This window comes from Dunckerocampus dactyliophorus, chromosome 13, assembly GCF_027744805.1.
Source record: "Dunckerocampus dactyliophorus isolate RoL2022-P2 chromosome 13, RoL_Ddac_1.1, whole genome shotgun sequence".
NCBI classification, from domain to species: domain Eukaryota; kingdom Metazoa; phylum Chordata; class Actinopteri; order Syngnathiformes; family Syngnathidae; genus Dunckerocampus; species Dunckerocampus dactyliophorus.
Window position 1 is genome coordinate 17,361,216 of NC_072831.1, and position 26,109 is coordinate 17,387,324.

The 26,109-nt window shown below is 40.8% G+C and overlaps 3 protein-coding genes across 8 annotated transcripts; 1 reads left to right on the plus strand and 2 right to left on the minus strand.

The window, feature by feature from the left end:
* Positions 1 to 4,825: 4,825 nt before the first annotated feature.
* On the minus strand, positions 4,826 to 16,832 carry LOC129192134 (tubulin beta-4B chain-like). 5 transcript variants are annotated; one of them, XM_054795755.1, is made up of 6 exons: positions 14,442 to 16,832; positions 7,804 to 7,985; positions 6,251 to 6,359; positions 6,044 to 6,154; positions 5,725 to 5,969; positions 4,826 to 5,656 (listed from the first exon to the last, which is right to left on the minus strand). In XM_054795755.1, the coding sequence occupies exons 2-6, from the start codon at positions 7,858 to 7,860 to the stop codon at positions 4,847 to 4,849; spliced, it is 1,332 nt and encodes a 443-aa protein (XP_054651730.1). In that variant the 5' UTR covers positions 7,861 to 7,985; positions 14,442 to 16,832; the 3' UTR covers positions 4,826 to 4,846. The 5 variants fall into 5 exon arrangements, with proteins under 5 accessions (XP_054651730.1, XP_054651726.1, XP_054651729.1 ...); XM_054795751.1 differs by having other exon boundaries at positions 6,044 to 6,359; XM_054795754.1 differs by lacking the exon at positions 14,442 to 16,832 and adding an exon at positions 13,219 to 13,255 and having other exon boundaries at positions 6,044 to 6,359.
* On the plus strand, positions 9,125 to 16,650 carry tmem54a (transmembrane protein 54a). Its single transcript, XM_054795757.1, has 6 exons — positions 9,125 to 9,306; positions 12,187 to 12,383; positions 14,014 to 14,073; positions 14,961 to 15,155; positions 15,230 to 15,367; positions 16,380 to 16,650. Exons 1-6 carry the CDS (start codon positions 9,294 to 9,296, stop codon positions 16,512 to 16,514), a joined length of 738 nt encoding a protein of 245 aa, XP_054651732.1. The 5' UTR covers positions 9,125 to 9,293; the 3' UTR covers positions 16,515 to 16,650.
* A 141-nt stretch (positions 16,833 to 16,973) lies between the features above and the next one.
* Positions 16,974 to 25,631, minus strand: LOC129192133 (histone deacetylase 1). Of its 2 annotated transcripts, none has more exons than XM_054795750.1 (14): positions 25,467 to 25,631; positions 24,728 to 24,840; positions 24,548 to 24,665; positions 24,391 to 24,465; positions 24,165 to 24,303; positions 22,302 to 22,443; positions 22,135 to 22,227; positions 21,945 to 22,053; positions 21,730 to 21,870; positions 20,596 to 20,704; positions 20,254 to 20,384; positions 19,970 to 20,122; positions 17,523 to 17,574; positions 16,974 to 17,450 (listed from the first exon to the last, which is right to left on the minus strand). In XM_054795750.1, the coding sequence occupies exons 1-14, from the start codon at positions 25,513 to 25,515 to the stop codon at positions 17,423 to 17,425; spliced, it is 1,452 nt and encodes a 483-aa protein (XP_054651725.1). In that variant the 5' UTR covers positions 25,516 to 25,631; the 3' UTR covers positions 16,974 to 17,422. The 2 variants fall into 2 exon arrangements, with proteins under 2 accessions (XP_054651725.1, XP_054651724.1); XM_054795749.1 differs by having other exon boundaries at positions 19,952 to 20,122.
* Between the last annotated feature and the right edge of the window lie 478 nt (positions 25,632 to 26,109).

Consider the following 26,109-nt stretch of genomic DNA (forward strand, 5'->3'; position numbering starts at 1 on the left):
TCTGTACGAGGGCCAGTTTCCACTTTGGACTTTCGCAGTGCTCGGGTTAGTCTCTCGCTTCTTGCTAGAAGTCTGGAGTTCATTCAGTGAACTGTCCCTCGGCGGTTGTGAAGCAGCATTGCCACCTTGCTCAGTGTCCTGCATCTGTGCTGGTAACACAAGTGTCAGACTGGAGATTGGGTCCTGCCTCACGACCACAACGCCCTGTGGGGGAGAGGACCACTGGGATTCAGAGGTCATCTTTTCTGGTGCTGCAGAATCTGCCAGCATGGAGTTCCATTCTGGTTCCAAGTCTGAGGGTGCTGGTCTTTCGTTCATCTCCACAATGTACAATGGACCACTGCTGACAACAGCCTTTGCATCTGTTGTGACAAGTTTGATTTATTACTACAGTATAGATGCACTTTAGTTCTGTTTCTAGACATAACAACAGACCAAGAGAAAGGTGCTTGACTGACAGGCCTTTACACTTAGAGCTACAGCAATTGCACACCTCCACATTTCCACTTAGTTCCTCCCACCTGAAATAAAGCCAAAATGGAGCAAGTTATTCACATTAAAGTTGCACAAGTATCCATACTTACTCAGAGGGCAGAGGAGTTCAGTTACTGAACTGCAGCGAGTACTGGAAGTATATTTTGTTAAAGCTGCCTTGCTGTGAAAAAGATGGTATCACTTTGGAGAGAAAGGCAATTGAAGTGGTTAACGCACCCCAGGAGATTAGAGGCAGCACATCAGAGCCGACCCGCTCATTAGGCAAATGTGAAAGATGCCTTGGCCTCCAGGAGGTGCCAAAAGGGAAGGGGGACTTCAGTTGTATAAAATTTGTTAATTTGAACTTAAATTGTAAAGCAATGGCCAATTATTACTACAAATAAGCATTTTTGCACATAGTTCTGCATACAAGTTGTAGTTTTAGTTCTTTATAGTTATTGCATAGTGTAAATGCTTGGTGGTTGTGTGTATTGCATTTCATATTCTGCATTTCTAATTTGTTAACCATGTAAGTTGTGTGACATGTCACTTTACAAATTAAACAGTGGCATTCAATTTCTTTTGCAAATGCATGTGAATCGCAGATGGAGGGTGGCACGTTGGGTAGGGCTCTGCACCATATAAGAACGGACAGCATGTGGGTACGTGGCAATTCGCAAATACCTGGAGTTGACCGAGTTAAAGTTGCAGGATTTAGAGCCACTAGTTATCTCCTGGTCCGAGATGAGCACTGTGCAGTGGATGTACATCTTCAAGGAGGGGGAGGAAGAAAAGGTCACATCGTTGAGTGATAGAAACAGTGAAACATTTTGACCAAACTCACCTCTGAAATTAGATAAGTAGTGTTCAGTGCAAACTTCACCACATCTGAATCTTGAGAGTCAATAAATTGTACAGCAGGATAAGGTGAAGCAAGTGGGGCTGTGCACCTGCAAGGAGCATAAATGCATACACACGGTGACATTACCACAAACAATATAATGGCTGCTTACCCTTTATTCATTACAACTGCATAGCGAGGTTTAGTGTGAGGTTCCGGAAAGGAAGAGACAAAGCATGACTGGATGAAGAGACGCTGGTGAGGACTGATTGTAGCGGACACTTCCATATTGATGACTTGGCCTCGGGTGTAGGTGTTTGACTCAGTTGGTCTTGTCCACGAGGCTGCAGGATCAACATTGTAAGCGCTGCAGCATCCACATAAATAACGTCTTCAGTTGTGCTATACTTACAAGTCATAGCCTGTATTCTGAAATGTCTGCCATGATCAGGAAGTACTGCAGAGGCAGGCAGGTTTGGATCTTTCGACCTAAAAAGTCATCAGTTACCTCCACTTTTAAACATTTACATGCATACATATTAAAAGGGTCAGAAGCTGTATTGTCAACCCTTATCTAATCTGTATATTTCAATTTAACAAGCAGATTTACCATGTTCTACACGTCACTCAGTCAGGTTGTAATTTATAAGTATAGCATATACACACACACACACACACACACACTCACACTTTAATTCATTGTGCAGTTTACAAAAATGTACAGCTGTGACCAAACTCTTCTTCGGGTATGTGAACATTGTTTTAGAAATGTGATATGCACATACCCATTTGGAATGCAGGAGATGTGCACAGTAGGTGTCCGCTTCCTGTTCAAGACGGGCCTTTTGGGACTAAAGTGAAGAGCATTGGAGAGCAAGTCCAAGCCATTTCGCACCTGTCAGATAATATAGATTCAGAAAACACATGCATAGAATATAATCAGCTTATAAATGATTTTGGCCAACACACTTCATGACTTGTCCCACATTGATCAAAGCTGTAAGTGAACATCAGCTGGTTTGGTAGCTCGCTGTTGCTGTAGCAGCCATCACCCAACTGGATGTCTTCTCTTTTCAGGGTGACATCACCCATTCTTTTGTTCACCAGCAGTATTAGTTCACTCTCATCACAATAAACTTGCACATCAGGAACCTCCATGATAGAAGAGAGCTCAGCAAACACGTCAAACTCCGGAATCTGGTCGCTCCAAGAGCTGAAGATGGTATCAAACGGGTTCAAATCATTGCGTATTTCAAATGGAGAAGGCAGAAGGTTTTGAAAAAATCCTGGCGCTTGCTGTGAAAATACAGCTTCGGTTGAATGAATCCAAAAGAGCTGACTAACTAATACACACAAAATTAACTTCAGAACCTCCATTGCAAAGCTCAAAGTGGATCAACCACTCTGAAGATTGTGTGAAACCCATGTGTCATTAATAAGCCACAGCAGGTGCAGACAATCAACTCGTGGCAAGCAGAAGTGGGGCATTCAAGATGACAATTCAGACTTTTAGCAACAGTGCATACATTTTCTATAATTCGTCACCCTATTAAAATAATGGCCGATGTCATTTTTTGACGAAAATTTGTTTTTGGCCTAAATCATCTCTTGATAATGCTGGCCATCTCTGGTGAAATCGCCTAAAACCTTAGTTGAAAGGATCATGCTCTTAATGCCCTTCTCCAAGAACTCTGAGTCGTTTTGTTCCCAAAAACTTGAAAATATGACTTAGGCCATTGTTTTTAATGGGGTGAAGATAATACATTACAACAGGTAACATAGTACTTTTCCTTGTTCTCTTTTTTGCAGTAAAGGAGGGAAATGCTAATCATAAATGAGGGAAACTGTTTTTTGATGGGTTTGAATATGAGATTTATTTCTGGTGTTACATACAAAAATGTAACTTTCTGGCTGATAATAGGATAGTGATACAATCCATTTTGTGACTACTTGGTGTTCCTGAATGTAACTTATTAAGCGCGTCTGAAACAAATCAACCATACTATACCATTTTCTCTTTTACACTGTTTTTAAAATGATTGCATTAAATACTGTGAATGTATTATGAAAAGTAGAATTTAACAGCAAACAGAGAAAACAGGTAGTAGTGTTAGTGGTACATTTCAAACACCGTAAAATCACAATCTTGTAGTGGATTTGATCGTGTGGACGTACCTGTAGTACCTGAGTGTATTTTGAAAATGGTTTGGAGGTAAAAGCATATTTTGGAATTTCAGAATTATTGCTGAGAACTATCACTCCTGTCATGCTACATGCTAAATGTTTTGAATATTAAAGGGAAACTTCAGATTTTTTGACATGAAGTTGTATGGCATCCCCATCAGCATTGTAGTCCAATAACAGCAACTTACCCCCCACTTGGTCTCCTAAGTCCAGTTCTGGTCAGATTTCTGTGATGAAGAACGTAGTTCGGCTTAGTTGCTGGGGACAATTAAGCAAAGAGTTTGGCTTCTCAAAACAATATGTGTTCAGAAGATTAAAACATTTGCATCACAAAAATGCCTTCTCAAAAAAATCAGACCTCACAAAACGCTTGGTGTTATATCTGTCTCCTGCCGTATCCTGCGCACTGTGGCCTGTGTGTTTGTTCATGTGTATGTGACGACGACACTCGCATCTTCTTCCGCTGTGGAACTTCCGCCTGTTCTGAACAGGTTCATTGACAGCTCTTTTAGTTTGACACTGAACATATGAGGTATCCAGTCTCGTCATCAGGTAAGTAAATGTAAGCTATGGTTTAGACACCCTTATTTTGTCACAAGTAAACAGGATGTGGATTCCAGTGCTCTTATTTTGAAGATCAGAAGTGTGTTGTGTGTGTTCAGAAGGTGGCTTAAATGTTGCTTTATTTACGCTGAACTTCCACGAGATCAGCGGGCATCCTCAAACCTTCAGTTACATAAACGTGATACCATGGCTTCTCGAAAATAACCAATAATTCAAGTGACTTCAAGTGACAAGCAATGACAGTAGCAGTGGTGAAATATATACTTTCTTTGGAAACAAATTATACTGCAGGGTTGCAGTCAAGTCATCAGACATTTCCGTGAAAGTCCAACTCCAGTTTCAAGTCTATGACAGTATTGTTGACTCCAAGGTCATGAAGTCGTGTGATGCGAGTCTACACTTCTAAAACTAAAACATTGAGCATTTATTGCAATATAGACAGTATCTTATTTACCAGAATGACTGACTGGTTTCTGGTTAGTATAATTAGCGTGAATGAAAATGAAAGCGAAAAATAGCACCTTTAGCAAATAAAATATCAGCACAGCCGTGGGAATCCCCAACATGATTGTGGAGTATGTTGCAGAATTTGGATTTAAATAACGGTTTGTGCATGTTGCTGGAAAATAGTCCAAAACTTGTTTCCCACTTTCTACCAAATGTTTAAAGATGTGCTGCATGAAGACACTGATGACCATGTTTGTTTATGTGAACAGGATTCCCTTTATTGAAAGAGCTATATATAAAATTGTTCACTTTTTAAAATAAAGTTATCTACAAGCTTCAATCTTCTTCAGGCTCCTCCTCGCCTTCCCCTTCATCCTCCGCAGTGGCGTCCTGGTACTGCTGGTACTCAGACACTAGATCATTCATGTTGCTCTCTGCTTCAGTGAACTCCATCTCATCCATTCCTTCACCTGTGTACCAGTGCAGGAAGGCCTTACGACGCAGCATGGCCGTGAACTGCTCGGAGATGCGCTTGAACATGTCCTGGATGGCCGTGGTGTTGCCGATGAAGGTGACGGCCATCTTAAGTCCACGGGGCGGAATGTCGCAGACGGCGGTCTTGACGTTGTTGGGGATCCATTCGACGAAGTAGCTGCTGTTCTTGTTCTGGACGTTGAGCATCTGCTCGTCCACCTCCTTCATGGACATGCGCCCACGGAACACAGTGGCCACGGTCAGGTAGCGGCCTTGACGCGGGTCGCACGCCGCCATCATGTTCTTGGCGTCGAAAGCTTGCTGGGTGAGTTCGGGAACGGTCAGGGCTCGGTACTGCTGGCTCCCCCTGCTGGTCAAGGGGGCAAAGCCCGGCATGAAGAAGTGCAAACGCGGGAAAGGCACCATGTTGACTGCCAGTTTACGGAGGTCAGCGTTGAGCTGGCCGGGGAATCGCAGGCAGGTGGTGACGCCACTCATGGTGGAGGACACGAGGTGGTTCAGGTCTCCGTAGGTGGGCGTGGTCAGTTTGAGCGTGCGGAAACAGATGTCATAGAGAGCCTCGTTGTCGATGCAGTAGGTTTCATCTGTGTTCTCAACAAGCTGGTGGATGGACAGAGTGGCGTTGTAGGGTTCCACCACTGTGTCGGACACCTGATGAGAACGCACAACCTCTTTAGCCTCACATCTTCACACTCGCGCTGTATCACAAAGACGCTCACCTTGGGGGAAGGCACCACGCTGAATGTATTCATGATCCGATCGGGGTACTCCTCACGAATCTTGCTGATGAGCAGGGTTCCCATGCCCGATCCGGTTCCACCACCGAGAGCATGCGTGAGCTGGTAGCCTTGCAGACAGTCACAGTTTTCAGATTCTTTGCGCACAACATCCAGAACTGAGTCGACCACCTCAGCTCCCTCAGTGTAATGACCCTTGGCCCAGTTGTTACCTGCACCGCTCTGACCTACACAAGAAGCGATACTTAGTTTCACCAGTCTGACCGAAATGTATGACTTTAGCACGCTTTAATTAACCCACCAAACACAAAATTGTCAGGTCGAAATATCTGCCCAAAAGCTCCGGATCTCACAGAATCCATTGTGCCTGGTTCCAAGTCCACAAGAACAGCACGGGGCACATATTTACCTCCTTCATGCACAACAACGACAATGATCCAAGTCAGAAATAGACAGGACTTGACAAAATTGAACAAGTGACATGAATGTGTCAGTTGTAAGCATGAACCTGTGGCTTCATTGTAGTAGACATTGATCCTGTCCAGCTGCAGGTCGCTGTCTCCATGGTAGGTCCCAGTAGGGTCGATGCCATGCTCGTCACTGATCACTTCCCAGAACTGCAAAATTAAAGAAATCTATTACAAGAGTACTTTTTGAACACAAGTACAGGTTAGCAGTCTGTGATTGATTCTGCTGGACTCAACCTTTTTGCCGCAAGCAAACTTTCTTTAGTGCTAAACATGGCACCACTGAGGAGTTGGAAAAGAAAGCTGTGAATTTGCTTTTTGGAAGTGTAATTTAGAGGATTTGCTTTCGTTTTCAGGACCAAAATCTTCTGCCAATATTAAAAACGGACAGAAAACTTTGGTGTAAAATATACAGCTGCATTTCAATAAGAAAATGGTGCAAAAGTTATGATTTCAGGAGTTCAGTTGCGCATAAATAAAGGTTCGGGAAGTTTTTGTTGTTTACTTGGTAATTAGAGCACGAAACAGTAGTTTACAATATAAATTTTTTTTGGACAATTAAAAAATTATGACATACTGAATTGGTGGATTTCATTTGCTGTAAGCTATCATTATCAAACAATATCTTCTTTGTCCTGAAGACCATCTTCATACATCACTACTTGATGAATGAAAGGATGTGATGAAGATGGCTGCCGCGTGAGTTGGATTTAAGTGAGGGAGAGTTGTCTCCCTATCTGGGCCCAGGGGCAAGACAAAGTCGAGACGGCTGGTTGGGATGCAGCAGTATGCAGCAGTATGGAGGCCGTGACTGATCGCCAGTAAGAAGGTCGAACTTGGTCCATAAGAGGAATCTTCCGTCGGAATACTTGAGGTGGATCCCTGCTGCCAAATGCTACGTCCCATAGCTGGGACCCTGACAGGTGCTATCACTCCGGGTCAGAGTGAACCTGGAGGTGATGGTGATTAAGGGGTAATGTCACTTTCCCCAGAGGGTCAGAGCTCCCGCACTGAAGCACTGACGCATCACCACCGGATGTAGTTTATTGTCTTTTCCAGGACAAAAACTACAAGCAAATGAATAAATACATTATTGAAATATTTCACAGTGTTTAGTGAATATATAGAAAATAAAAGTTGAACTTTTTGGCTTGAACTACTAAAATAAATTCATTAAATGAGATGCACTACTGTATATTGTTCATTTACAGTAAATAGTTCATCCATGAGAACATTTTTGAAAAGGATCGGGAGAGGGCCTGCTGCATCACAATCTCTGTTCTTGTTCACCCCCTAAGATGTCTGTTGGGGTTGAAGTCAGTTCTCTCAAGTTCCAACACCAAACTCATCCAAACATGCCTTTACAGACTTTGCTTTTTGCACTGCTGGAACAAAAAATAATCTTCCCTTAAATGTTTTCACAAAGTTGCAAGCATAGAATTGTCCAAATGACTTGGTGAGAAAAATAAACACATAAATACAGGGATCATTTGGTTCAAGGGTCTTTCTTTTTGCCTTACTATTTACAGTATGAGATTAAAATCGATTTGTGAATAGTTGCAATTGCAAAGAAATAAGTTGTGAACTGACTTACCTTGGCACCGATCTGGTTTCCACACTGGCCAGCCTGGATGTGAACGATTTCCCTCATTGTGGATGAAAAAAGGATGGCGCAATAGAAGATACTTGGGAACCTTGGAAATCTTCTTCTTCTTGAGGTATTTTACGGTACCGGAGCTGTGCAGTATCCTCATGCGAGTCGTGGCCCCCTCCTCTCTGTCACAGAGATGCACGGTCACAGTACGCGGCAACGTTGGCGAGTGTACGCCGGTGACGCCTGCACGTCGACCTTCTGACTAGCGTCTGTCAGAGGGCACTGTTGCAAATGAAAGCTTTACCATGCCAATATGTTTTTCTATACATGAAAACATAATCATTACAGCATGCTGTTAATCATCAGACGTGTTTTTTAATCGTAACATCAATTAGATCATTACAAATGATGTAATAACTTAGATAATGTGAAACTAGTAAATATTACCTGCATGTTATGTGTATTTTTTAAATGTTTTTTTACTTCATGTATACTAAATGCTTTTACATATTGCATATTGTTTATTTATTTGGATTCCCAGTTGCAGCATGAAGCTGCAATATATGCTGTCCACATAAAAATCCTCTTACAATTCACTATCAGAGTGAGAATCAGAATCAAAACCTGGTTTATTGCCAATTAGTTCACACAATAGGAGGTATTTGTTCTAGTGCGTCGTGCAACACTAAGTATAGGGGAAAAAAGGATGCAACATCTGACGGAACATTGCTAAAAAATACATCTAATATATCCTAAAATATTCCCAATAAATGAGCAAATAAGCTAATATTTTAGAAGTTGTATCAAAAGGTAGGTCTTTGCAAACTGAATGTTAAGTTTCAGGTCAGAGAGGTGTATATGTTTATCATTTATTGTGGTTGTATGGTGCCGTGGTATTGAAGTGCACTGCATCATACTGAGAGGTTTCTAATAACTTGTCTCCTTGTGTACATAAATTGGGTAATATAATACTTTTTACATTTTGTTCAACAGAATACAGTACAATACAAGTATACTGTACATGAATGTGCAAATGTTCAGATATTATGTGTACAACTATAAACATTATATAGCAAAGCGTGCAAAACGATTTAAAAATTGTTTTTTGAGCTATCGTCGCATATTTTCGTTGTTTCAAATGTGATTTTTTACCCTCTAGCCTTGCCATAGCTACAAAGCGCGTGCACGTTTTTTAGTTAAAAGACATGTCATTAACTGTAAAATACGTTATAAAATATTCCCTGTTCTGTTTTAGGTGTTTGAAATCTGATAGTTTCCCCAAAAGTGCAGTAATTGTCACGCGAACGTGCAGAGGGGCGGGTCTTCCGTTCAGGTACGGAAGTAGGGGGTGTCTGTGGTGAAGCTACCCAGGTGAGCGACAGTTGAAGACAACTAGTCGCCCACATATGCGGAATTGTTGTTTAAATGTTCTCATAAATGCTAGCAGAGCGACTTGTAGCGTAGAATGATATGAGAAGAGGACGTCAATCATGGTGAATTTGGGTATGTTTGCTTTCTTTCACTTGAAATGACAGCGACGTGCTCGTACACTTTAGGCGTGGTCTCCACATAAGGTGCACGTCCATGAGACGTTTGGGTTGTTTATAAATGTTTTATTCAAGCGGCAAGTGGCACATATCATACTATCTGATGTGTACATCTTTTAATTGATTTTGTTCAGTTGTATACTGTGAAATTACAAGGAAAGCTGAAAAATGTAAACTATCTCCCAAAAGCACATAACAAAAGTATGTAAGATGGTTGCACAACTCTAAACAATCTAATATGAATGTAGTAACTACAGCAGTGCTTCGCAAATACGTACGTGAAGGCACTCCGCGGGGTATTTGAGATTTAAAAAATAACACACAGTGGGGAACATAAGTATTTGATCCCCCCTGATAAAGGTTTACCACCTTACAAAGATTCGAACAGTACAGAATTCTATGGCATGTTTATTCTAGACAATGTAAAAAAACATCCATGAAACAACGATTTTGTATTTGCATTTAAGAACACGTCTTTATTAGGCTATAATCCCAAGAGAGGGCACTTTAAATTGCTAATTATTTTATGTGCAAAGTGTTTTTTAGTAATGAAGTTAAGTATTTCTTCTTCTTTGGCAAAGTAGGATTCCTTGTTTATAAATGGAATGGTTTTGTAGTTAGAGCATTGAAAACCTGTTTACAACCTTCTAAATACAGGTTGTAACATTATTAGAGCCCTCTAGACATGAAATAACAGCCACCTTTACACTCATATTACTCAAGTAATTATTAATAAGAGAAAATAATCTACTTGTACATAAATAAAACTTGTGTTCGTGTACGTTGAAATAAATTGTTCTGGATGTGCGGACAGGAAGTCACGTCGGGGATTCAGAGTTGAGTTTTATCTGGATTACAGTAGCCTGTGTTGTTATTACAATTATCATTATGATTATTATGTTATTATTATTGTGCCTGTTGTGAGATAATTCACACCAGCAATAAAAGCTTGTTGTTCCACCGATCAAGTGTGGTGCTTGTATGTTTCACCTACTGACACCTAGTGACCAGTGTACAGTGCTGCATGTCACAATTTGAATGCGGCTTCTTAGAATGCCCTGTATTTGTATTTCAGCTAATTTAGCCATTTTTATCTTTGAAAACGCTTCATTTAGTATTTTATTTAGAACGTACATAACATTTGCTTCCATATCCATTTGCTTAAACATGCATTTTTTTTAACCAATGTGCCGTATTCAACCACGAAACAGCGTCGATCCATCATCTATGGCGTTATCCTCAGTAGGCTCGCAGGCGTATGCTGGAGCCTCCACGAAACAGCATGATTTATTAATTCATATATTCATATAAAAATTATGATAGAGTGAAGTCGCAAAATTCGAACCACAACGTGGTTTCGGACGACTGTATTTTTATTCCCAAACGAGACCGCTACATGTGAGCGCTGTTTTGGACAGGAATAAATCAGATGATGAACAGTGATGCTACAGTGCTATTATACGTCTTTTTTTTCCAACAAAAACCATCTTACCACAAGTATGATTTTGGGTACAGCTATTAGATTAGACTTCATGCGATTATACAGGTGTACCTAATGTTCTGGCTTTTTTAAACTTTATATGTAAATGTGAATAGCAACACACAATACACTAATATTATGACCCCAAACACTGAGGATGTCTGCACAGTTGAACAAGCAGCAGGTAAAAAGCATAACCCGACCACCCCTCAGGGAAGATGGAGAGTAGAGCACCACACCCATACCTTTTGTTCACTTTGTGAAAGCAAGGGGAGTTACGTGTCATCTCTGGTATGAAATGAAAAAAAAAAAACAAGAAACAAAGGTAATATTGTGCAGACCTCATCTCGAGTGATTACAGATGCTCGATCGTCTTATAAAAATGTGCTCCAAGGTGTTTGAATGTATAGCCCACTTTCTGGTAGAACTGTTGAAACCACAAACCATTTCAGACATTTTGTCTGGATGCTGCTTGCTGTTGTCTTGATTTAATAAATGTAGGTAAGCTGATATGTGAACTGTACACAATTGTTTTTGTATGTCAGTAGACCGCTTTTTGCCTTGTCTTGCACAAATATTTTTATATTGTATGAGTAATACCACCCACCCACCCCATCGGACAATAGGGCAGCGGCGCTCATTCACCAATAGACTCCTCCAGTTCCGTTCCCACAGTAAACGCTACAGTACTTCATTTATTCCACATGCCATCCAGCTCTACAATACCTCACCTGCCTGTGAAAGATCATTCACATCATTATTGCGCTGTACTGTCTGCCCTCCATTGTGTGAAGTGTAAATTGACTTGTAATTACCATATTTCTACACACTATTTGTAAATATTTTTATTTTATTCCATTTTATTCATATTACATTGCATTTTATTTCAGAGTGTTTGTCTTTTTTCTTCTGCAATTGAGCTACTGTAACCAAGCATTTCCCTTGTGGATCAATAAAGTCTGTTTAAGTCTAAAACGTAAAACTAAATATCCTGCAAAGAATTGACAATATAAAGCAGCTTACATTTGTTTTGAAAGACCACCTTAACCATGTCTCTGAAGCTCATAGTCAAAATTTTATTTAACGGAGACCCGAATGCATTTGATAAAATGATACCGTGGATGCGTGTTTGCGCTCTCGCTTATTCGCAATTTCTCTTCTCTGGCTTAAATTGTAAATAATTACTTTTTTTGTGGTAACTTTAACAGAAACCTGGCAGATAGAATAGAGCACAATGGCTTTAATGAAGGGGTGTGCAAATGTTTCCACTGTGGGATGAAAATGGCTGCCGGCATGCACTTTGGACGCACCCACTTTATTGTGTTGCTCATGTTGTATAATGTTTCTGTTGTGTAGGAGTGTGCTGCGCCAGCCTCAAAGACAACAAGGCCCTGATGAAGATGGGCTTGGGGCTGGTGCTGGTGGGCCATGTCAACTTCCTGCTTGGAGCGCTGGTGCACGGTGCTGTGCTCAGGCACATTAGCGTGCACACCGAGGCCCGCATCATGGTGTACGCCATCACTAATGTCATTGCCATTGTGGCCGGACTAATGGTAAGATACCATCCTGCAGGCATGAACCTATGTGATGAAGATCAAAGCGTTTTCACACCTACGTGACATGTTTATGACATGGCAATAAAACAATAAGTTTATGACAGGCCAATAAAACAATAAAACATCAAAGCGTTTTCACACTTATGTGTCAGGGATCAAAGCATCAGGAAGCAATAAAAGTTTATGACATACCAATAAAACAATAAAACATCAAAGTGTTTTCACACCTATGTGTCAGGGATCAAAGCATCAGGAAGCGGACATCTGGAAGCCATAAAACATGAAAGAAGTTTCACACCTATGTGTCAGGGATCAAAGCATCAGGAAGCGGACATGCAGAAGTCATAAAACAAACAAACAATCATAAAATCATTCCCACGTGACTGTTTTCTTCCGGCTGCTGCGTCTTCCCCCAATCCCATACCCCTCCTTTCCTAACGACCCCCCTCCAACCCCACCACCCCCCCAAGACCTCCTCCAGCCTTATCTGGGTGTGTCTCAGCATGTGTGACTGGGGCCCCAATACCGCCCCCTCGGGCCTGTCTGTGTGTCAGGTTGTGTCTCAAACATGTAGTTTTCCCATTTAAACAATATAAATAATACTGCTAAGACAGTCAAAACATTGCATCCTTAGCTCACGTGTTCCCATTCAAACCATTTAAATCAGCCAATTGCAAAGACATTCAAAAACATTGCAAACTCTTTTTTACCACATTTCCATTGAAACAATACAAATAATACTACTAAAACAGTCAAAACATTACAACCTTAGATACCAGTCTTTCTACTATAAGCTATTTTGTTAAAAATTATATTTTAATGTCATGATTACCTGTCAGCCGTCCATCCACCAGCCTTGTTTCTTCAAGAGCAAAGTACAAATGACACATCTAGGCCACTCCCTCCTGCATCTAGACCACTCCCCCCAACCAGCCGATACAATTACAGTTGAAAAATCACAGCTATCAGCTTGACCCCTTGGCGTTAAAACAGACTTTATACATGAAAGCAAATAAAGGTGATATACCACAGAGTCAGGAAGCTGTAAAAAAAAAAACAGGAAACCTTGGGACAACTATCTTATCACCCCCCATGACTCACACGCAGCCGGAAGAAAACACAGTCACGTGGGAATGATTTTATGATTGTTTGTTTTATGACTTCCGCATGTCCGCTTCCTGATGCTTTGATCCCTGACACATAGGTGTGAAACTTCTTTCATGTTTTATGGCTTCCAGTTTTATTGTTTTATTGGTATGTCATAAACTTGTATTGTTTTATTGGTATGTCATAAACTTGTATTGCTTCCTGATGCTTTGATCCCTGACACATAAGTGTGAAAACGCTTTGATGTTTTATTGTTTTATTGGCCTGTCATAAACTTTTATTGTTTTATTGCCATGTCATAAACATGTCACATGGTGTGAAAACGCTTTGATGTTGGGGTAGTGGGGGGAGGGGCATGTCATAAACTTTTATGACAGGGGGTCATAAATCAATCAAGATATGTCATAAATACCTTTTTGACACAAAGTGGATTCTATACCTCTCTATTGTCAGCTAATTTAAAACCTTAATTCACAAAGGTTTGAAAGTAAATACTGTAAGTGTATCTTCTTCTCCGCAGGGAATTATTGGTGGAATAATTGCCATTGTCCTTTCCAAAAACAAGAAAAACAGGATTCTGGTGGGTTACGTTTACCTCACATTTGAAAAGTCTTTATACTGTATGTATGTTATTTGCATGCTCCTGTCAGAACTTGCCTTTTCTTTTAAGTGACTGTCATAAACTAGAACAGAACATGTACAAAACAACCTCCAAAGTCATAGAGGCTGGTCAGTCTTCTCATTTATTTTTATTTGTCCCATTTTTTAAAATTAGATTTGTGTAAAATACATTATGCATATTATATTTAATAATTAATAGTCCACCTCCTACAGTCAAACCATCATAAAACATGCAGTATCTTAAGGCTTTTAACATTTTTGTCATACAAATGTAAAAATACCTAAATGAACTAACACGACTAAGTGAAATAAAGTAGAACTACTCACCATTTGAGGATGCATGACATCAATGTTGCAAGTGCGCACGTGAAGAGAGGGGACTGTGTTAGTTTAATAGAGCAATAACCACTTTACTGTAAATTGAATTTACTCACCATTAACTTTGATGGCATCTGCAGAACACGCATGTGCCTGACAGGTGTGTCTGGTTCACATTAACACTATACAGAGACATGTTTACTAATACGTTGCAATGATAAATCATCACACTTTTCCTTTTGCAGTCTTTGGTACCCCTTTTGTGGGGGCACCATACAAAAACACAAAGAGTCATAGAAAAAGCAAAACTTGTTCAGCCTCACTAACGTTCTACAATATTTGCTGATGTCTAACGTGACGTCATGCATGATGACCGGTCGACCTTCAAGTTATTGTGAGTTATGAGGCATCATTCTCAGAAAATACAACCCAACAAAAGAAAACGAAATGAATCTGTGATGGAATTAGAAAACATGTGCTCCCAATTCTGCCTTTTACTGATTACACTATGTTGTGTTGTGGCTGCAGAAGTGGGTCCTGCTGGTGTTCAGCCTCATGGCAGGGCTCTTGGCTGTCGCCTCCACCTTGGGGCTGCTGGCTTCTATGGTGACCGCTATTATTCATAAAGGACGGAGCCTGCTGACACACTGCAATCTCCTTAAGAGTGATGTTGGATCTTCCAGTGTCACCTATGAATGCCCCTTCGACCCCACCCGCATCTATGTGAGGACATAGTCTGTGTTTAAAAAGAAATGTCAGCTGATAAATGATACCTATATCTTCTTTTCCCCAATCAGAGCACCACAATTATTCTGTGGGTGCCGCTCATCTTGATGTCTGTGGTGGAAATGGTGTTCTCCTTTCGCTGTTTCGCTGCCTGTACGTCGTTCCTGTATCTCTGTCCATGCAGGCGAAGGCCCACTCTGGCAAAAAGGGTAAGCTTCTTGCTCACCACCATCACAGCAGAACTGCAGCATTTACCTGTCATAACCTACAATTGAGTAGTTTTTAAACAGCTTTAGGTGGCGATGCAGGCAAAATCCTGTGACGGCAAAGCTATATTTTCTTTTTGTGATCCAATGCTGAAACTTCCTCCATCTTCTTGCTCAGATAAATCATTTTGTGTGTTGTAACACAAATATTACTTGTCAGTGACGTATGTTTGGAACAGAACCAGCAATATTGAACTGACCACTAACGGTGAATCTATCCATAAACTTGAATTTCCAAAATATATATACGTATATATATTAGGCCCTTTAAATATTGTTGACCACCATGAAAGCTGATGTAATCCAGTGGTTCCCAACTGGTTGACCCACCATCACCCCTTAATGACAAGCAACGGCTCAAACTGCAGACATTTTTCAACTCAAAAGTGTTACCTTTTGAGACAAGACATTAAGGGTAGTTTGAATAGGAGGTTGTGCAAAACAGCAGTTTAGCAAAAAACAAGTTTAATGATTACTACTACGATTACAATGAGTTTTTGTGCAAAAACTAACAAATTTTAACAAAGTGCAATTCAATAAACTTTATTTCACTGCTGTTTTTTATGTCCTTTCCCTCCTGCTTAAGCTTGACAGTCACCCAGAAACATGACACACACATCGCGGTGTAGCAGACAAATAGCACAGACAAGAGCACGAGGTGCACTGATGGACATCAGGTCATTACATTTGTCGGACACTTTTTTTTGCCTAGGCAAAGACATGCAACCCAGTGAAAACGAGTCCCCAGCCCACCAGTTGAGAATCACCGATTTCATCCATGACTGATCCACGTGTTTTAACAAGGAAAATGTAACATTGAAGCACATCACCTAACAAACTTAGGGTGTCATTTTGTGATGTACATAGAGACATTCACTCACTGTTTTCCAAAGTGGCAAATGCAGCTTTTGGTGCTCCTGTCCTGAGTGTGTTTATGATCTCTACTGTGTTTCAGGTCCGCATCCAGAGGGCTGTTGAAATTCCCAAACCGCCTCCATCCGAGCAACTGACCGAGCTCGACAGTGAAGCTGCAGAGCAGGATGAGCTTCTGGACAGCGGCGCTTCACCGGAGCAGAGCCACTGGCTGTGAGCATGTTAAACCTAATGAGATAGGTTGGAAACTGGACTCAAGTGTCAAATTGACTTTTTAAAACTGGGAGCCACCAAATGAAAAGTCTCATTTTCCTACATTTGCAAAAAAATAAATAAATTACTTGTTAAAGCACTGCCATTTTATATACTGATCAGCTTGTGTATTAAAATTGTCATTTGACAGATTGCTTACAGAACAATGCTACATTACCTTTGTAGGGATTTTATTGGTATTAAAGTTCTGATGTAAATGAAATTTGAAAGCATATTTATTTAGGATTGTTCTCTTTAAAAGTGAAAATATTTGAAGTCCACTTTAAATGGAATAAAATCTAAAATCTGCAATTTTCCATCCACCATTTTGCAGGAGTTTTTAATTACAGTACTAAATAATGCTAAAATCTGAAATACAAACTATTCAAGGAGACTTAAGCAGGGAAGACCACTGAGACAGACATATTATAGAAAAGTATCTATTATACAAACATGCATGAAGCTTACTCTCAGAGGCACAGGACAGTAGGACTGAAAGAAAAAGAAATATAAAAAAACAAAACAAAAAAGGGGTAAACCAAAAGGATCTGATTTAAATAAATTAAATCCATCAGATATAAAATCATGCATGTGCTAAGCAGTTTTAACAGTTGCCTGACATAAGAAATGCAAATACTGGAGCATAAAAAATTTGGGTGAGGAAGAAAAGTTTACAAAAACAATACTCAAAACATGTATTCTGACTTCAGTTCATAAACAGTAATATTGGAACAGTGTCCTAGGAAAAAATGTTTACTGTCCCATTCCATATCCTATACCATAGAAGCAATACCCTCCCATCCCCAAAATAAAAGACAATCTTGCTTTACGATCGTTTCTGCCCAGCATTGACATCTTTAGGTGCGGACGACCTTAAGGTGTCTTCGACTCCTCTTTTGGCCTAAAGGAGCAGCACGTGGCATGATTAACTATTGCTTGGACAACATGGGTGTTAAAAGTGTGTTTTTCTCACTTTGATGTGTCCATTTTCTCCTCCTCTGGGGCCTTCTCTTCTTCTTTCACTTCTGTGAAAAAGATTTGCAACTATAATAAGTAGGCTATTTAAAGCAGTGATAAATGTTATGCTCATACTTCAGACATTTTCCAAAGAGAACTTATTTGCCAATATGGCTGTGCACTTTAATTCTGAACATGTCCTAAATGTAAGCATTTCATCCAATGTATATGTGGACACTCTAAAGTAACACAGGCACCTAACTGTATTCGACTCGATGTAAGCAAAACACAAATAGAAATAAAATATGTTAAGAGATGTGTTGTTCTTTCACATATGAATAACAGCTGTGTCTCAATTTCAATACCTGAGTAGTGGTCCTCAGTTCACGGCGTTCCAAGTTTTGTGTTTGTGTAATTAAAAACTTACTGTGTGCACAATTATTAGGCAAGTCAGTATTTTGACCATATTCCCATTTTTATGCATATTTTCCAGGCCCGAACTGAATAAACTTGAATGCCTATTGTGTTTAAGCATACCAGGTGATGTGCATGTGTGTACTGAGGGAGGGTGTGGCCTTAGGAGATCTACACCCTTTATTAGGTGTGCACAATTATTAGGCAGCTTCTTTTCCTTTGGCAAAATGGGCCAGAAAAGAGATTTAACAGACTGAGTCAAGAAGTGTAAAATATCTTTCATAGGGATGCAGCACTCTTGAAATTGCCAAGATATTTGGATGTCACCACAGAACCATTAAATGTTTTGTTGCAAGTGCACAAAAGGGTCGCGGGAAACGTGTCGAGAGAAAAACTTGCAAATTAACTGCCAAATATTTGAGAAAAATCCAACGTCAAGCTCCCAGGAACCCATTATCCTCCAGTGCTGTCATATTCCAGAACGATAATCTGCCTGGAGTGTCCAAAAGTATGTTACGTGGTGTTCAGTGCTCAGAGACATGGCCAAGGTAAGAGAGGCTGAAACCCAACCACCACTGAACAAGACACACACGTTCAAACGCTATGACTCGGCCAAGAAACATTTGAAGACAGATTTTCAAAAGTTTTACAGACTGATGAGATGAGAGTGACTCTTGATGGACCAGAGGAATGGGCTCGTGGCTGCATCAGCAATGGGGAGAGAGCTCCATTCCAACTCAGACGCCATCAAGGTGGAGGTGGGGTACCGGTAAGGGCTGGAATTATTAAAAGATGAGCTTGTTGGGCCTTCTCAGGTTGAAGATGGACTCAACTCAACTTTTTTTCCCCCCCACACAGTGGTACAGGAAAAAGTGTGCATCTTTCAAGACCACCGAGATTTCTATGCAGGACAATGCTCCATCTCATGCATCCAAGTACTCCACTGTGTGGCTAGCTAGGAAAGGTCTTAAAAAAAAAAATAACATGACCTGCTTCCTACCTGACCTAAACCCTAATGAGTACTTGTAGGCCCTTAAACGTAAGATTTACAGTGGAGAAGAAAGTACACCTCTCTGAACATTATCTGGGAGGCTTTGATTGCTGCTGCACAAAGAGTTAATGGTCAAATGATCAAGAAACTGACAGACTCCATAGATGGAAAGCTTATTGAAAAGAAGGGTGGCTATATTGGTCACTGATTTATTTTTGGAAATGTCAGAAATATTGGTGTTTGTTTTTGACTTTAAAAAATAAAGAAATAAAAAGGAGCGAGATGGGAACATTTTTGTTTTTCTTTGAGTTGCCTAATAATTGTCCACAGAGATATTCTCAACAAAAGCCAAAACCTCACTTTCACTTCCTTAAATATTCAGGTTTGAGGTTTATTAACATTTTGGATTTACCAAGAGGACAGTTATTGTTAAATAAAACTAATGAATAATGCAAATTGCCTAATAATTGTGGACGCAGTGTCATTTTGGTGCATAAACCCGAGACTTACTTGAGAACTAAAAGCACTTCTACGATATGCGGCTCACGCGCTGCCACACTACTCAACACTGGACTGTCATGACCATCAATAAGGATAAAGATTGTATTGTAACGTCTACCCAGACATGGTAAGGATGACGACGGGGTGGTCGATGAGCAATCTCTTTACTGCCAAAACAAAACTGGCTGCTGTCAGCCAAACCACGCCAAAACAACATCAGCAAGTTGTCCTCTCTGCAAGTAGCCATCCTCCTCCTCCCACACCCATGAACATAGTCAGGACACAAGCCATGTTCAAAGACATTTGGAAATCACAAAACTCCTTAAAAGTCGTATGTAACCCGAGGACCACCTGTAATGGCTACCAGGTAGCACCTGAGTGTTTGAAAGAAAGTAACGAAACAGTAGTTGTAGCAGCTTTCAATGTGAGAAGAGGTGAAACAATGAGAGTTCAAGCAGATGGCCTATAAACTGAAACACAACACACACAAGCCAGCTGAATGGGTGAGATGAGAACAGAAACAAAAAATGAATAAATACCTTTTGTTTCCTCCTCACCTTTCTTCTCCTTTTCTTCAGCCTCTTTGTCTCCCTCAGTCTTAGCTCGCTTGGCCTTCTTGAAGTTGGTTGTGTTTCGGCGGCCTCCTTCACCTTCGTCCTCGGAGTCGGAGAACTCCTCCTCACAAGCTATCCTCTTGTCATGAGCACGAACTGAACATGAACAGGGCGGTGTTATATTAAAATATTGACATATCTAACAAATGATGAACAGTTGAATGGATTTATGTTTGGAATGCTCACTGAAGTTTTGGTTATGTCAATGAAGACTGAAATGTTCTTACTGGAGATGCGTTTGTTGGGGTCCTCCTCCTCCTCGTCTCCACTGTCCTCCTGTACGGCGTCTTCTGGAATGGCCTGCATCTGTACCCCTGGAGCATGGGGCAGCATGCGCAGGTTCTCAAACAAACGCTGCCTAAAAAGGGACAACAGACGTCACAAGTTCATCAACACTTTGTACAGCCTCTCTCCTGTATGCCAATGCAGCTGCAAATAACTGCAGTCTTTCATATACCTGTATATAAAAAAATAATAATAAGATTTGCAACATGAAAGAAAAATGTTACACCCCAAACATCCATAATTACTTTTTACTAATAGAGGATGTAGCAGTTTAGCAAACATACTTAATCTTCTCCAGGTAGTCGTTGGTGTTCTGGTTGGTCATATTGGAGGGGCTGATGTGCAGCTTGAAGTCTGGTCCAAAGTACTCAAAGTAGTCGTTGTATGGGAGTTCTAAACAGATGAGCAACCATACGAAATATTTATCAGCAGATGCATTTTTTGTATGAGGCGGTAAAAAGAGATTTATGACCAATTAAAAATACAACAGTCAATAGGGATGTAAACGTACGGGAGAGGAGAGGGACATTTCACCAGCTTTTCTCAACAACAGCAATAAAAAACAACAACATTTGACATTACAAAGCACACATGGAAAAATATAACAGCTACAAAATGAAGTCACATACATGTGGTCCTCGGTTTACGGTGCTTCGTGTTATGTTTTGTGGTTCAGAATGTGCTACCATAAATTAATTTAAACACAAGACTTGCTAAAGAACTAGATTACAGCGTGCGCCGGCAGAAGAACAACTGCGGAGCGCACAATGCTGTGTGCCTCGTGCTGGGGGGACGAATTCGGTGCGTGCCAGCTCAGCCACACTAAGGAACAATAACATTGCTTTTTACATTTCATTTGGTCTCCCAAGCAGCATTGAACCAAAGAAAAGGAAAGCCATCACAACATCATAAAGCTCATTATTGGCCGCTCTTTTGGTTGTGACTGCTCGACTGTGGCGACCATCATTAAGGATTATTGGGAAAGATTATGCTTAATGCTAGAGGGGTCATGGAGAAATCTGTGAGGAGAAGAGGTGGCTAGCCTTCCAGACTAGCCTGGGACAGTATTTTGAAAAGGTAGAAAGGCCTACAAGACAACCACAGGAATAAAACTAAGAAGTTTTTCCTTTTTATTACAGCTTCATTTAATACTTCTATTTACTCATTTATTACTTGGTTTTATACATTATTTGTGTGTTTTGTGTACAGTGTGAGTGACTTAGGAGTTAATTTAGGTATAAGTTCTGACTTATACTAACACTTGACCTACATCATCTCCGAACAGAACTCGTTCGTAACCTGAGGACCACCTGTACACCTAACAAACTTAACTGGTGATCAGTGGCGCTGTGACTCATTTGCACCACAAATACATTTAAAATCATATCTAACAATAAAACACCTAAATAAAAACTCACCATTAGGAATGGATGTATCAAGTGCGACAGCGGTCTCGTACGTCCAGCAGCGTGCTACATTTCGGATGGTGTAGCCGCCTCCTCCCAGCATCAGCAGCGGCAGGTTGAAGCTTTTCATGTACTCCACACACTTGGCATGGCCTGAGCAAACATAGCAGGGCCGCTAGAGAAATTGCTAATGAAAGCATCAAATGTGAGAGAAAGGTTTCACTTACCTTTAATGGTGAGGTTGAAGCAGCCCAGTCTATCCCCCGACAAAGAGTCTGCTCCACACTGCAGAACCACTGCACTGGGCTGATACATCTCCATCACTTTGGCCATGATCTACACAAGACAATAACACTTGCTTGAAAAGGCTCCTTTCAATCAAATGAGGACAACTCAAAGTCTGTTTAATTTACTCACAGGCTTGAATATAGCTTCATAAGACTCATCATCAATCCCGTCTCGCAGAGGGTAATTCACAGCATAATATTTGCCCTTCCCAGCCCCAATGTCCTGCAGAAAGAAGGGGGGGGGGGAGTCACTTCGTGGCAATTTAGACAAGTCAATTTTACTTGTCAAGCACATACTCTCAGGTCTCCAGTGCCGGGGAAGTACTCTCCATACTTGTGGAAAGACACAGTCATGACACGGTCTGTGGTGTAGAACGCTTCCTCCACACCGTCTCCATGATGGATGTCAATGTCTATGTAAAGAACTCTCTGATGGTACCTGAAGAAATACAGCAGCGTTTACTTCAAATGGACATACTGTATGAAGCTATTAACTTACCACATGTGGAGTTGGCAAGGAAACTTCCAAGAAGGGACAAAATCTGCAGTAGTTGCCATTTACATCTACAGTACGTATATGTATTAATAATGCTTGGCAGTGTTTCTTCTCCCATTATAAAACCATCAAGTTCAATGGATTTTCTACATAGGGCCAGATCACAACAGAAGTCATTTAAGGATATCTTTCATACACATTGTTCTTTTATTAAACAAACTAAATGCCCTTAACCTATTTATCTTAATGACACGGCTGCGCATTTACAGTTGCTCAATTACTCTGTATAGTGTGCCGAGGAGAAATCACATTCATTACATGCCGCACCTTATTTTTGACTCTTTATACTGCTTTTTATTATGCATGTGAGTGAAATGAAACTGGAAACTGTGGTGGACTAATTGCAGTACCGATGGCTAGGCCGCACACAGGCATGTGTTGTGTATGTGTTTCAGTGTTCACGCGTGCGGATGATGACCGCTCGGACGCCAGAGAGCTAAAGTGAGAGCACTGCGAAACACAAACAATGGATAAGCGGCACCATGCAGTGATACAAAGGGAGAGAAAATAACGCAGCGTGATTGTGAGGTCTGACTTTTTTATGTGAAATGGTTTAGCGATGCAAATGTACTTGTATTTCCTCTTTTGAACGCATATTGTTTTGAGAAGCAAAAAGCTGTCCTTTTCTGACACCAACAAGCCGGAACTACTTTCACCAACATCAAAAAGTGACCAGAACTCAAAGCTGGAGAAAAGTCACTGTTTGTGCACTACGCTGCTGATGGGGATGTCATACAAGTTTGTGTCAAAAAATCCAAACAATCCCTTCCACTCTCAAAGCCCTGATTTGAACTGAAATAAGCAGAACTACGGAATACAGTCGTCCCTCGGTACATCACGATTCGAACATCGCTCACTCGCGCTATGAGTTTTTTTCAAACATTAATAAATGATCACTGTTTCGTGGTTGACTAAAAGCTATTAGTCCAAAAAAACACATTTAAGCAAATGTTACATATTCTTGACCTAAATTAAGCATTTTCATGCATAAAAATGTTCTAAATGAAGTAAAATACAAATGCAGTTTAAGGTAGTACAAGACTTTAATGAACTGTAGTCTACACTGACCACTAGGTGTCACTAGGGATGTGCACCAGACTTTATCTCCAGCTACATACAGCCTTTTATTATTTTATAATTATTTATCTCACAACAGGCACAATAATATAATAATAATGATAATAAGAGTCATCATCATAACAATAATAACACAGGCTACTGTTGTGGACGAACTACAGCTAAAACTCAACTCTGGATCCCCGACGTCATCTTCTGTCCACACGTCCGAAGACATTTATTGAAACACACACGAGCCTGAGTCTTATTTATGCCTCTAACGACTTATTTTTCTGATTATGTCTACTGTATTGGGTAATATGAGTGTCAAGGTGACTATAGGGGTGTTATTCCATGTCTAGAGGGCTCTAATATTGGTAAAAATCGTATTTAGGCAGTCATAAACATGTTTTCTGCGCTCGAAATACAAAAATATTCTGTTTATTAATATTGAATCCTACTTTGTGAAAATTCACTTATCGCGGGCTGGAAGCAATTAACCGCGATAAACAGGGGATTTCTGCAAGCAGTTAAATCTGTGTGCTCACTTCAGTAATTCCAGTATGGCCAGCACAATGTCATTGACGTAGCAAAACCCTGAGGCCTCAGACTTTTTGGCGTGATGCAGGCCCCCCGCCCAGTTGATGGCTATGTCCGTCTGCTGTTTGTTCAACTTCACGGCACCGGCTGAAGCGGGGGCAGAAGGTGAAAATTAGCAACCTGGTTCCACCAAGGTTCATAAGTGCTGCTGTCCTGCGGGACATTACATCTTACCGACAGAGCCGCCCCCTGAGAGCTGGCAGAACTCAAATAAACCATCAAATACTGGACAATCTTCTCCTACATTGACTGGGGGGAAAAAAAAACAATGGCAAAGAATGAGCAATCGCTCTCAAGCTTGAGATATCTACATAGACTGTGACTAACTTACAGCGCTGCATTTGTTTGCTGTACTCTGACATGTTGTCTGGACGGATGGAGCGCAGAAATTTGATGTAGTCATCACTGTGGTACTTGGTCATCTCCTCACCGCTGGCTTTGTGTGGACGCTGAAATGTAGAATACAATTAGATAGCAACACGTATCAACACGGTTACCGCCAAGAACATACATATATCTCCATCTTTCTGTAGAGGCCATAGTTGAGCAACAAGTTGTGAGTCATACGAATGCGGTGGGGCTTCATGGGGTGACCCTGGCCATAGTAATAATTTCCAACATCGCCTGAAATGAGAACAAATCAAAAATAATATCGATTAAAACAACTTCAGCTCCACATTCCTGTGCACAGCAGTGATGCACGTAGACGAACATGAGTCAATCCACGCACGTCGCTTCTTTGGTTTCACATTTAAAAATACTTTTTTTAGAGCGAATCTCATCGATTTGATGCAACAATATTCCTGAGAACTGAGATGGAGAGAGAAGTACATTTGTGCAAGCAGCCTTTCATTTAGACCAGATTCATTGCTTGCTAGCTTGAGGTGCAATGATGTGCTATGTTAATGCTAGCTACAGGTTAATTGTGTTGACAATGACCCACTCATATCGTCATTGTTAGCGCGCAAGCTGTAAAGTTAATTTGGTCGATGAGATAAAATATACTCGATAGACGCCTATGATGCATATAATGCCATCACATTTATAAAGGCTAGATTAGTACTACTAGGTCAGTGTTATGTTGTGCATCCGGGCACAATTGTAGCAGCTGTAGCTTTAAGCTAGCTACGCTAGCTAGCGTGCGCGATTAGCGACTGAAGAAATTAATGAAACCTTTGTTGCCGACAAACAGAGGATTTGGTAAACTGCTGCAACCACTGCTCAAAATACACGCACATCAAGGAACTCACCGTCGTAGTAGTAGCAAACTTTTTTCTTTGTTCCTTGACTAAGCGCCATTTTAGTCCTTTTTGGTTGGTTTTCACGGCTCACCCGCGAGAGACTACAGCGATGAGAGGCGGACCGTAAATTCGTATGGCGTTCAAATGAATTAGCTGCAACGCTTTACAGCCTCCACTGGGGGGCGTCAATATCACAGTTTCCTCTTTCTTCTTCGTGGTTGCTTTTTGCACAAAGGAAATCACCCACACAAATGCGGAATGTTTTGAAACAGTGTTAAATATATATTGAGCATAACCCCCCCCAAAAAACAATTCCAAACCCCAAAATAGAGATGTGGTGACAACAGCGGAGGCAATGTGATTTTTTTTCATGGGACCTTCCTGGCAGTATCCCTGGTTGTCCCTTTACCGTGAGAACCAAACATATTTGGTAAAATGTCAACGGAACTTACCAGCCCTTTCTTGCTCGCTCACCAATGAGAGAATAAAAAGGCAGAATTAACCTTTTATTTGGACCGCTACTGGTGGTATAATGGTATACCTTTCTACCCGTGGTGACAGAATGCAGGGGTTCAAACCCCTGCATTCTGTCTGCGATCGCCCCGTTAATTCTATTATTTTGCACTAAAAATAAATCATTTTATTGAACAAT